Genomic DNA, 13083 nt, shown 5'->3' with positions numbered 1-13083 from the left:
TTCTTGACTTTGATGCTATGAGTAATAACTTTCATATATGCTTCATCCTAAGACACTTCAGTCGTGTCTGACTCTTTGTGACCCAATGGACCACAGTCTGCCAGGATCCTCTGTCCATGGAATTGTCTAGAAAAGAATACTGGAGTGGGTTGCCATTTCTTTCTCCAGGGGATCTTCCCAACCGAGGGATCGAAGGGCATCTCTTACATCTCCTGCATTGGCAGGCAGGTTCTCACTAGTGCCACCTGGGAAGCAGTTATATTTTAATTAACATATGCTATAAAGAGTGTGCTACTATTAACATCTTCCTATATAAAACAAAAAATCACCTATACATAGTAAGTATAAGGTTTGTCACTAGACCCTTTTCAAATTCAGTAAGTCCCCTACACACCAACGAGTTCTTTTTCCAAGAGGGCATTTATAAATCCAATTTGTTTGTAAGTCCAACAAAGTTAGCCTAGGTACCCAACTAACACAATTGGCTATAGAGTGCTGTACTGTAATAGGTTTATAATTGAAGGAAAGTTACCCGGCTCAAAATAGCCTGGAGTTAAAACTCCCTCCAGGTCCTCCCTGCCGTTCTATGCAAAACAAAGAACTCTCTCACCAGAAGAAAAAAATTGACATTAAGGTTGATTACGCCCAGCTCCCAGCCGGTCCCAGCCTCTGGCCGATCTCCAGAATTCCTTGCCCCAGCCGTTTAAGAGATAACTACTCCGAAAAACCTTGGAGAAGAACAGGCCCCTTAAGACAGTAGCTTTCCACATACATGCCTACATATGCTTACTCTTTTCTTGGGTTAGTGCAGCAGCTCACTAATCTGGCTGCAGCCCCTTCTCGCCTCATTGAAGGTGATCGGAGACGGAGGGCGAGCTGCCTGACACTGATAGCACAGGTTCCGGTTCCTTGCTACAACCAGATGCAAGTGCGCATCTTCGAAAGCTCGAAACTTAAAGGTTTGTATGTAGCGAACTTACTCTATGGAAGGAAACATCTTTCCCATTTTCATTAGCCATCTCCATAAAATTCTCTTCCAGAGACAAACGCCACACAAACAAAAGTTAAAGTCTGAACTAGCCCATCAGGAAGGGTTTATTTCATCACATGCCATCAGGCAAAATATTCATTTCTGAACCCCAGGAATTACCTCCTTCGGTTGTGCTGGCAAGAATCCAAGGGCTTATTGCAGACCAGCCGACTTCATTCATGCAGGACACGCCGATGCTGTAATTCGCCAGAGCCTGCAGCTGCTCGATTTGATACAGATGTGCTGAAGCAGAGGTGTTAAAAATCCTGACTGAGCCATGACTCAGCGGCTCAACTTCCTTGACCTAAATGAAGAGTACAAATTGTGGACCAGGCGTGAGTAAGGCAGTAGGAATGTTAGACTCGGGGCATCCGTGCCTCCAGTGCGCACGGCCCTTCCTCTGCATGCGAGGAAGTACCTGCTTCCTTTCGGGTAACACCCTAAATTTCCCACCAGCGTGTTACTCATGCTACTTACCTGAGCAACAATTGGGAGCCTGATGAAAAATGCCTGAAATAAGTGTTCTCATTGTGGCAGGTAACAGAGCAAATAAATCATCATTTTAACATTATAATCCTTATAATTTACATTTAACCAAAAAGAAAAGGAGCTTTTCCTCTCTCAGAATCACTTTAATTCTTGGTCTTTTTTTTCCCCAGTTGTTTCACATAATATACAACAACGACCTGAAATATATATAATCTGACCCTTTAAAGAGAACATTTCCCAAATCCTACTTTAGAAGATGAGACACTTAATTAAAAAAATAATAATAATCTGTATTTCATTATGTAACCTGAGGCATTCTGCTGTTGTCTTGAGGCTAATTTGAGCATGTCCTTTATTCTTACCCCCTAATTCCCACTCCAACATAAACTCAACTCCAAAAGCACACACAGATAATGCAGATTTTATGGCATTTTTTGGTGGAGAGATATAGGAAAGGATCATTTGCACCTTACCCAACAAGCTTTTCTCCAAATCCTTAGAAAACCTATCAGCTCTTTCTTCTGAGTCCTTGTACCCCATCTTTCCCTCCATAACCACCACCAGTCTCCCCATATCCCTCTCCAGATGTCTTCTGTATGTATAGCGAAGAGGAGTGAATCCCCAGCAAATCTAGTCTTATGGAAGTCCCCAGCAAAAGTCTTATGGAAACTTCCAGCTTTTCCCTTGGAAACCTCTTATCTGGGGTCATGCAGAGTCTTCTTCACTGTATGTTTTTGAAGGTGAAGTGACAGTGCTAGTCGTTCAGTCGTGTCTGACTCCTTGGGACCCCATGGACTGTAGCCACCAGGCTCCTCTATCCAGGAGGAGGCAGGAATACTGGAGTGAATTGCCATGCGCTCCTCCAGGGACTCTTCCCAACCCAGGGATCGAGCCTGGGTGTCCAGCCTGACAGGCAGATTCGTCACAGTGGGAGCCACCAGGAAAGCCTTCACTGCATATTTTTCACTATTTCTAAAACATGTTGTACTCACAAAAATCAGAAAAGACTAAACAGTATTGGACAAAACAGAAGTCACCAAGAACAATTTGGGAAAAAAATCTTAAACCCACAAAATGAATTCCTGATAATAATAGGCTTGAAATTATAGGGTGTGGATATACAGTCTTGTTATTTCAGGAGATATATGTTTGAAATTTAGGTCAAGGGGCCACAAGCTGACATTTTGGAATTCTAAATCCCCCAGCGTATATGATGAGGAGGGGCACTGGGGTCGAGTCTCATGTCTGACTCAGACCCACAGACTCCACCGGGTGACAAGACGGAGCCCATTGGCCTGAGGAGCTGCCGGAGGAGAACCCAGGAGCTGGGTGCTTATCTTGGTGGTGGCTGTTGGCAGAAATTACTTTTTGTTTCTTCACTTTAAAGTCTGCACCGACTTCCTGGTGACCAAGCACTGGAACGAAGGTGGAAGAAACCCTGGCTCCCCACCCCTGCCCGCTTCCGGAGAAGTACACTAGCCTGCTGCCACTCACAGGGACACTCTGGAAGGCACGTTCCTAGAAGAGGCTGCGGTTTCTGTAACAGTGCTCGGTGGGTCCTGGGGCATGAAACAGTAAGACTATGTGGGGGAGGTAAAAATAGAAATGGAGTCCAGAGCCCAAAAATGGGTGAAGAATGAAACCAACGCTGGGACCAAAGGAAGTGAGCGGGTGTGTCCTGCTAGTGCACGGATCTGAATCTTGTCCAAACATTCATTTGTTACTAAGTCAGAGTTTACCATTGCAATGAACTGGGAATCTGCTACAAAATCTGCTGCAAAACTATACTTTGTCCCTTCAGAAAAGGGAAGACACTGTTAATACACAGCTTGGTGCTCTGCGAAGACCTGGAGGGTTGGGATGGCCAGAGGGGTGAGAGGAGATATATGTATATATTTAGCCAATTCAGGTTGTTGTACAGCAGAAACTAACACAAAATTGTAAAGCAGGTATATTCCAATTTTTAAAAAAACAATATAAAAGTATATAACTTGTAGAGCCAATTCTGACCAACTTCGCTAGGACTGCCAGAGAAAATACAGAACATTTAGTTATATTTAAAGTTCAATTCAGTTCAGTTGCTCAGTCATGTCCAACTCGTTACAACCCCATGGACACACCAGGCCTCCCTGTCCATCACCAACTCCTGGAGTTTACTCAAACTCATGTCCATCGAGTTGGTGACGTCATCCAACCATCTCATCCTCTGTCGTCCCCTTCTCCTCCTGCCCTCAATCCTTCCCAGCATTAAGGTCTTTTCCAATGAATCAGCTCTTCACATGAGGTGGCCAAAGTATTGGAGTTTCAGCCTCAGCATCAGTCCTTCCAATGAACACCCAGGACTGACCTCCTTTAGGATAGACTGGTTGGATCTCCTTGCAGTCCAAGGGACTCTCAAGAGTCTTCTCCAACACCACAGTTCAAAAGCATCAATTCTTCAGCGCTCAGCTTTCTTCACAGTCCAACTCTCACATCCATACATGACTACAGGAAAAACCATAGCCTTGACTAGACGGACCTTTGTTAGCAAAGTAATGTCTCTGCTTTTTAATATGCTGTCTAGGTTGGTCATAACTTTTCTTCCAAGGAGCAAACGTCTCTTAATTTCATGGCTGCAGTCACCATCTGCAGTGATTTTGGAGCCCAAAAAAGTAAAGTCTGCCACTGTTTCCACTGTTTCTCCATCTGTTTGCCATGAAGTGATGGGACTGGATACCATGATCTTAGTTTTCTAAATGTTGAGCTTTAAGCCAACTTTTTCACTCTCCTCTTTCACTTTCATCAAGAGGCTTTTTAGTTCTTCTTCACTTTCTGCCATAAGGGTGGTGTCATCTGCATATCTGAGGTTATTGATTTTTTCCCAGCAATCTTGATTCCAGCTTGTGCTTCTTCCAGCCTAGCATTTCTCATGATGTACTCTGCATATAAGTTAAATAAGCTGGGTGACAATATACAGCCTTGATGTACTGCTTTTCCTGTGTGGAACCAGTCTGTTGTACCATGTCCAGTTCTAACTGTTGCTTCCTGACCTGCATACAGGTTTCTCAAGAGGCAGGTCAGATGGTCTGGTATTCCCATCTCTTTCAGCATTTTCCACAGTTTATTGTGATCCACACAGTCAAAGGCTTTGGCATAGTCAATAAAGTAGAAATAGATGTTTTTCTGGAACTTCCTTTTTCGATGATCCAGCAAATGTTGGCACTTTGATCTCTGATTCCTCTGCCTTTTCGAAAACCAGCTTGAACATCTGGAAGTTCGCAGTTCACATATTGTTGAAGCCTGGCTTGGAGAATTTTGATTGAGCATTACTTTACTAGCGTGTGAGATGAGTGCAATTGTGTGGCAGTTTGAGCATTCTTTGGCGTTGCCTTTCTTAGGGATTGGAATGAAAACTGACCTTTTCCAGTCCTGTGGCCACTGCTGTTTTCCAAATTTGCTGGCATATTGAGTGCAGCACTTTCACAGCATCATCTTTCAGGATGTGAAATAGCTCAACTGGAATTCCATCACATCCACTAGCTTTGTTCATAGTGATGCTTCCTAAGGCCCACTTGACTTCACATTCCAGGATGTCTGGCTCAAGGTGAGTGATCACACCATCGTGATTATCTGGGTCATGAAGATCTTTTTTGTACAGTTCTTCTGTGTATTCTTGCCACCTCTTCTTAATATCTTCTGCTTCTGTTAGGTCCATCCATTTCTGTCCTTTATTGAGCCCATCTCTGTGTGAAATGTTCCCTTGGTATGTCTAATTTTCTTGAAGAGATCTCTAGTCTTTCCCATTCTATTGTTTTCCTCTATTTCTTTACACTGATCACTGAGGAAGGTTTTCTTATCTCTCCTTGCTATTCTTTGAAACTCTGCATTCAAGTGGGTATATCTTTCCTTTTCTCCTTTGCTTTTGGCTTCTCTTCTTTTCACAGCTATTCGTTAAGCCTCCTCAGACAGCCATTTTGCCTTTTTGAATTTCTTTTTCTTGGGGATGGTCTTGATCTCTGTCTCCTACACAATGTCATGAACCTCCATCCATAGTTCATCAGGCACTCTGTCTATCAGATCTAGTCCCTTAAATCTACTTCTCACTTCCACTGGATAATCGTTAGGGATTTGATTTAGGTCATACCTTAATAGTCTAGTGGTTTTCCCTACTTTCTTCAATTTAAGTCTGAATTTGGCAATAAGGAGTTCATGATCTGAGCCACAGTCAGCTCCTGGTCTTGTTTTTGCTGACTGCGTAGAGCTTCTCCATCTTTGGCTGCAAAGAATATAATCAATCTCATTTCAGTGTTGACCATCTGGTGATGTCCATGTGTAGAGTCTTCTCTTGTGTTGTTGGAAGACGGTGTTTGCTATGACCAGTGCGTTGTCTTGGCAAAACTCTATTAGCCTTTGCCTTCTTCATTCTGTACTCCAAGGCCAAATTTGCCTGTTATGCCAGGTATTTCTTGACTTCCTACTTTTGCATTCCAGTCCCCTATAATGAAAAGGACATCTTTTTTGGGGTGTTAATTCTAGAAGGTCTTGTAGGTCTTCATGAAACCGTTCAACTTCAGATTCTTCAGCATTACTGGTTGGGGTATAAACTTGGAATACCGTGATATTGAATCGTTTGCCTTGGAAACCAACAGAGATCATTCTGTCGTTTTTGAGATTGCATCCCAGTACTGCATTTCGGACTCTTTTGTTGACTATGATGGCTACTCCATTTCTTCTAAGGGATTCCTGCCCACAGTAGTAGATATAATGGTCATCTGAGTTAAATTCACCCACTCCAGTCCATCTGAGTTCTCTGATTCCTAGAATGTCGATGTTCACTCTTGCCATCTCTTGTTTGACCACTTCCAATTTGCCTTGATTCAAGGACCTAACATTCCAGGTTCCTGTGCAATATTGCTCTTTACAGCATCAGACCTTGCTTCTATCACCAGTCACATCCACAACTGGGTGCTGTTTTTGCTTTGGCTCCATCTCATCATTCTTTTGGAGTTATTTCTCCACTGATCTCCAGTAGCATATTGGGCACCTACCGACCTGGGGAGTTCATCTTTCAGTATCCTACCTTTTTGCCTTATCATAGTGTTCATGGGGTTCTCAAGGCAAGAATACTGAAGCGGTTTGCATTCCCTTCTCCAGTGGACCACATTTTTTCAGAACTCTCCACCATGACCCGTCCGTCTTGCGTGGCCTTACACGTTATTGCTCATGGTTTCATTGAGTTAGACAAGGTCGTGGTACAAGTGATTAGATAGGTTAGTTTTCTGTGATTGTGGCTTTCAGTCTTTCTGCTCTCTGAAGGAGAAGGATAAGAGGCTTATGAAAGCTTCCTCATGGGAGAGACTGACTGAGGGGGAAACTGGGTCTTGTTCTGATGGCCAGTGTCATGCTCAGTAAATCTTTAATCCAATTCTCTGTTGATGGGTGGGGCTGTGTTCCCTCCCTGCTATTTACCTGGGGCCAAACTATGGTGGAGGTAATGAAAATAATGGTGACCTCCCTCAAAAGATACCACGCTGTACTGGCTACAGTCCGTGCCCCAATCCTGCAGCAGGCCACCACCAGCCCACACCTTCACCAGAGAATCCTGGACACCCAGAGGCAAGTCTCTTATGGGGTCACCTTTCCTCTCTCCTGGGTCCTGGTGCACAAGGCTCTGTTTGTGCCCTCCAAGAGCCTTTTCCCCACACCTATGTAAGTTCTGGCAGCTCTATGGCGGGGTTAATGGCGACCTCCTCCAAGAGGGCTTATGCCATACCCAGGTCTGCTGCATCCAGGGCCCCTGTCCCTGTGGCAGACCACCGCCGACCCGTCCTCCACAGGGGACACTCAGACACAGTTCTGGCTCAGTCTCTGTGGGGTCCCTGGGTCCTGGTGCAACAAGGTTTGTTTGATCCTTCTAATGTCTCTGGTGGGAATGGGGTTTGATTCTAAACGTGAATTCGCCCCTCCTACCATCTTGCTGGGGCTTCTCCTTTGCCCCTGGACATTAGGTATCTCTTCACGGCAGCTCCAGCGCCTACCGTCTTACTGGGGTTTCTCTGACCTTGGACGTGAGGTATGTCCACACAGCTGGTCCAGCGAAGCGCAGCCAGCGCTGCTGACCTTGGACATGGGGAGTCTATTTACGGCTGCTCCAGCGAAGATCAAATAGACAACCAATAATTACGGGTATAGGTATGACACAAAATCAGCAGTGTAATTATCTTATAAAGTAACTGTGCTTCTATTTGCTAAATTTGGAGAGATGGAGAGGAGAATGGGTGAAGGGAGTCTGAGCTCGCTGGTGGGAGAAAGACAGGAAAACCATAGAACAGGTTAACCATAGGACCCAACATGGGCAAGAGGGCTGCAATTTGGCAGTCTCAGGATGGTTCTTCATACCATAGCCACGCAAAGCTTGGGCAAAGAGAGACAGAAAGCACCGCAGAAGCTTGTGGTGATCCGTCTTCCTCCTGGAGGGAGACCTGTTGCTTTCAGACTTCCCAACGACCCTACTCTGCCTCACATCTACCCCAAGAACCACTCTTCTTGGGGGTGGCAGGGTTGTGGGGAACGGTACTCTTCCTCAACCTCCCTGAACATAACAACCTCCTACAGGAAGGAGTCTCATGCTCCTCTTGGACTCTTCAAGCAGCTCAGTGACTGGAAACCATCTTTAAAAAGGCCAGTCCACATAGGGAATATAACCATGTTTTATAATAACTATAAATAGAGTATCGGCTTCCTATGTAGCTCAGCTGGTAAAGAATCCGCCTGCAACGCAGGAGATCCTGGTTCGATTCCTGGGCCAGGAAGTCCCCCTGGAGAAAGGATAGGTTACCCACTCCAGTATTCTTGGGCTTCCTTGGTGGCTCAGAGGGTAAAGAATCCACCTGCCATGCAGGAGACCTGGGTTCATTCCCTGGGTCTGGAAGATCCCCTGGAGGAGGGCATGGCAACCCACTCCAGGATTCTTGCCTGGAGAATCCCATGGACAGAGGAGCCTGGCGGGCTGCAGATCCTGGGGTCACACAGAGTCTGACACGACTGAGCAACTAAGGACAGCACATGAACGGAGTATAACCTATAAAAATCTGAATCACTATGTTGTACACCTGAAATTGTGCTTCAGCAAAGGGAGGCTGATCCACGCCTCATTTATGTCTGTATACAGGGACAGTTAGGTCCATAGACAGGGAAACAGGCCCTGTTGTTCCCTAAAACAACAGAGTCCTGAAATACATGAAGCAAACATTGAGAGAACTGCAGGGAGAAATAGACAATTCAAAAACAATAGCTGAGATCACAATTTCCTATTTTTGATAATAGATAAAACCACAAGGCAGAAGATTAACAAGGAAACAGAGTAAGTGAACAAGACTATATATAAACCATCTGGACCTAAGAGACATTGCAAATGCTCTACCCAGCCATAGCTTAATACACCTTCTCCTCAAGCGCACACAGAACATTCTCCAGGATAGAACATATGTCAGGCCACATGTGGGGACTCAGTAGAAGATAGTGTTACTGCTGCCGTTCCATTTTTTATGAAGTGGATGTTCACAGCAGAGTCTATTTCATGGCAAGGCATCATTTTAGGATGTGTGTGTGTGTGCTCAGTCATGTCCGACTCTGCGACCGCCAGACTCCTCTGTCCACAGAATTTTCCAGGCAAGAATACTGGAGTGGGTTGCCATTTCCTACTCCAGGGGATCTTCCCGACCCAGGGAATGAACCTGCGTCTCTTGCATCTCCTGCTGTGACAGGCGGATTCTTTACCACTGCACCTAACTTATATTTCTCATAGCTCTATTTTATATCAATTTTAGATAGTGAGAGATGACTCTACAAGGTCTGTCATCCCCAATTTTTCCAACAGGCTGAGTTGGTACATTCCATAGTGAGGATGACTTGTCTCTTGTCCTTTATGACCAATCCAGGGGGAGCCAGGCTGGAGAATGCCTGGCTTCCTGAACCCCTGGTCACAAGCCAGATGTGTTTTTGTGCCTTAAAAATTCATTCTCCCTGGTCTCATGATGTTCTTTCTTAGAAACACATTTCTCCGCCAACTGGGCCCTGGACCGCGCACAAAGAAGGGCACAGCATCCCAGGAGGCCAGAACGTCACAGAATGGCGCACGGCTGGTGGATGCGGGGCAGGCAGGAGGTCAAGTGCTTCGGAATAGGGGTGTCAACTTGGTGTCTGTGCCACTCTTCAGGCGGAAAAAAAATCAGGCAGAGTCACTGAGCTTCAAATAGCTAGTTCTCTTCATCAAGAAAGGTTACCTGAATTCTGCAATCGCTGAGCGGGGAGTAGCCGTCAAAACCCGGGACCCAGGAGATGAGGATGCTGTGTGCGGAGCTGTTGTGGACCCTGACTTCAGTAGGTGGGGAGGGAATTGCTACGTAAAAGACAAAAGACACACCACAGACACAATTATAAACCACAGGAGGTCATAGCTACCAAACAGGTGCATTAATACCAACCCCATGTCTGCTTCTTGAGATTGGGAAAATTAAACACGAGTTTTAAAGAGGAGCCACCTTCTGGGTGAGGGTAATCACATAAGCCTCTAGATTGGTCTTGCAGTGACAGGATGACTGCCTGGACCAGACATGGGATGTAGACCTATGCTCCTACCCACTGACGACCTGAGAACTTTTACCTGGACAAGCATGGGGAGATATCCCTTTCCTCCTGCTCTGTGCAGGGGTGTCGCTGGTACTCTAAATGAGGGCAAAGAGCCATGGCCCTCCCTATCTGCCTTGTGTTGTTACTGTTGCTCAGTCGCTAAGCCATGCCCAACTCTTTGCAACCCCATGGACTGCAGCACGCCAGGCTCCCCTGTCCTTCACTATCTCCCGGAGTTTGCTCAAACTCACGTCCATTGAGTTGGTGATGCTATCTTACCATCTCATCCTCTGTCACCCCCTTCTCTTTTTGCCTTCAATTTTTTCCAGCATCAGGGTTTTTTCCAATGAGTCAGCTCTTTGCATCAGGTGGCCAGAGTATTGGAGTTTCAGCTTCAGCATCAGTCCTTCCAATGAATATTCAGGGTTGAATTCCTTTAGGATTGACTGGTTTGATCTCCTTGCAGTCCAAGGGACTTTTAAGAGTCTTCTCCAGCATTACAGTTTGAAAGCATCAATTCTTCGGCACTCAGTTTTTTTTATGGTCCAATTCTTACATTCATAAATGAGTACTGGAAAAACCATAGCTTTGACTAGATGGATCTTTGGCTGCAAAGCGATGTCTTTGCTTTTTAATACTCTGTCTAGGTTTGTCATAGCTTTCCTTCCAAGGAGCAAGTTTCTTTTAATTTCACGGCTACAGTCGCCATTCACAGTGATTTTGGAGCCCAAGAAGAGGAAATCCGTCACTACTCCATTTCTTCCCTTTCCCTCTGTCTTTGTGTGCGTGCTCAATCACTCAGTCATGTCTGGCTGCTTTCCGACCCCATGGACTGTAGTCCGCCAGGCTCCTCCATCAATAGGATTTCCCAGGCAAGCATACTGGAGTGTGTTGCCATTTCCTACACTAGGGGAATCTTTTGGCCCCAGGGATTGGACCCGAACATCTGTCTGCATCCCTCAGCTAAAAGCTGAGTTGGGGAGACCTACATGAACCAAAGAGGAGTGGCTTGCCCTGAGAAAAAGAGGGGTACCACGGGAACATGTGTGCGTGTGCATGTGTGCCTGTGTGTGTGTGTGATGGCGGAAGGAAGCCTTCTTGGCTGAGGAAATGGGTGAGTCAGCTCAAGCCAAACAGTCAAGTGCATCTGCTCTTGGGGAGGGGAGGGCAGGCTGTAATGAATGTGTGATGACCTCAGTCACAGGTGGGACATGGCTAGATATTCATTAGCAATAGATTATTACTAATAATCTATTATTAACAGAATCTAACACATTATTGATAACATTCAACACAGATCTGTTTTTTTTTAATGTATTAAAATCTGTGAATCAATACTGCTTTCATTATTTATTTATTTACTTTTGGCCGCACCACATGGCTTGCAGGATTCTTAGTTCCCCAACCAGGAATCGAACCCTTGCCCTTAGCAGTGAAAGCCCAAAGTCCTAACCACTGGACCACCAGAGAATTCTCACTCATACATTAAACTTTCTTTTGATATGTGTGGTATTTTGATGTGGACCAGTTTTTTAAAGTCATTATTGAATTTGTTACAGTATTGCTTCTGCTTTAGATTTTGATTTTTTGACGGTGAAGTATGTGGAATCTTAGCTCCCCAACCAGGGCTCGAACTTGCACCCCCTGCACTGGGAGACAACATCTTAAGCAGTGGACCACCAGGAAAGTCCCTAAACTCTTAATTAATGTTAATAACCACATTTATGGGCTTCTCTGGTGGCTCAGACAGTAAAGAATCTGCCTGTAATGCAGGACACCTAGGTTCCATCCCTGGGCCAGGAAGATCCCCTGGAGAAGGGAACAGAAGCTCACTCCAGTATTCTTGCCTGGAGAATCCCATGGACAGAGGAGCCTGGTGGGCTACAATCCTCAGGGTTGCAGAGTCAGACACAATTAAGCGACTAACACACACACAACAACATTTATAATCCAAAAAGATGACTAATGTTTTTGAATGAGTGCTTACTATGTGCCAGGAATCTTTATGGACTTCACTTGATTGTGATTAGAACTCTATGAGAGAAGTACTCTTACAATCCCCATAGATGGGAGGGGAAATTTGAGGACCAAAGAAGTTAAAAACTTGCCAAGGCTCACAGAGCTCATTAGCAACAGAATGGGGACTTGAACTCAGGTCTGTCTCAACCCAGAGCTGCGTATCTCTCATCAGGACACTGGTGGCTGGCTGTGGGAGCAGGGAGCAGACCAGCGTGAAGATCAGCACGGGCTGGAGCGTGTGATCACCACTTAGCCGGCTGCACGGCCCACCGCAGCAGAGTTCTATGCCCTCTCCACTCAGCTCTCTCTTCTACTGCATGGGGAGAGACTGAACTGTTCGATGGGTCTGAAATGAGGATGAAATGAGGTAACACATGCACGAGGTCTGGGGGAGATGTCTTGGCGATGAAGGCGAGGACAGGAGGCACAGATGAGGGGAAGAAAAGACCATATGAAGCACCCACTGGGCATGGTCAGGATTCCAGTTTTACCAGAAGACACACAGCTTGATGAGTGAGAAAGCCAGAGTTCTGTTTGACTCACTTTCCTAAATACATTATCTGCTTTTCCAGATCCAAATCTGGCTACATACACCTCAATTGATGACAGATTGGCAGGGACTTTTGGTTGCTTTGACATACATGTTTAAGAAAGCCCAAAACCTGAGTTTAAGAAATAGGACTTGTTAAAGTCCTAGTTGAGATTCTGTCTGAAGCATAAAATTCAAGAAGTTCTTCTCACTTTATGGATTTTTAAACTTTAAGATATTGATGCTTTATGAAAATGTCTTTATAAATTTACGCCCACTGGTGGGTTCCTGAAATTCCTGGCATTTCTTTTGAAAATTTTAATAATGTGATTCATAATGAAGGAAGGAAGTTATACAGTTCCTCTTGTAATAACTTTCAGTTTGCTCATTTTTCCATTCCAACGAA

The 13083-nt window shown here is 45.2% G+C and overlaps 1 protein-coding gene across 2 annotated transcripts in view; it reads right to left on the bottom strand.

Annotated features, from left to right (window-relative positions):
- MERTK (MER proto-oncogene, tyrosine kinase) overlaps positions 1–13083 on the bottom strand; it is a 124150-nt gene that overhangs the window by 48627 nt on the left and 62440 nt on the right. For both annotated transcript variants that reach the window (XM_065929843.1, XM_065929844.1), the window contains exons 6-7: positions 9784–9899; positions 1151–1334 (exon numbers count right to left, since the gene is read on the bottom strand). In XM_065929843.1, coding sequence (XP_065785915.1) covers positions 1151–1334; positions 9784–9899 — 300 coding nt within the window. The remainder of the gene's footprint in view (positions 1–1150; positions 1335–9783; positions 9900–13083) is intronic.

This window comes from Muntiacus reevesi, chromosome 3 (assembly GCF_963930625.1).
Source record: "Muntiacus reevesi chromosome 3, mMunRee1.1, whole genome shotgun sequence".
Taxonomy (NCBI): Eukaryota; Metazoa; Chordata; class Mammalia; order Artiodactyla; family Cervidae; genus Muntiacus; species Muntiacus reevesi.
Note: the sequence above shows the minus strand (reverse complement) of the source record. Positions and strands in the feature narration are given on the sequence as shown.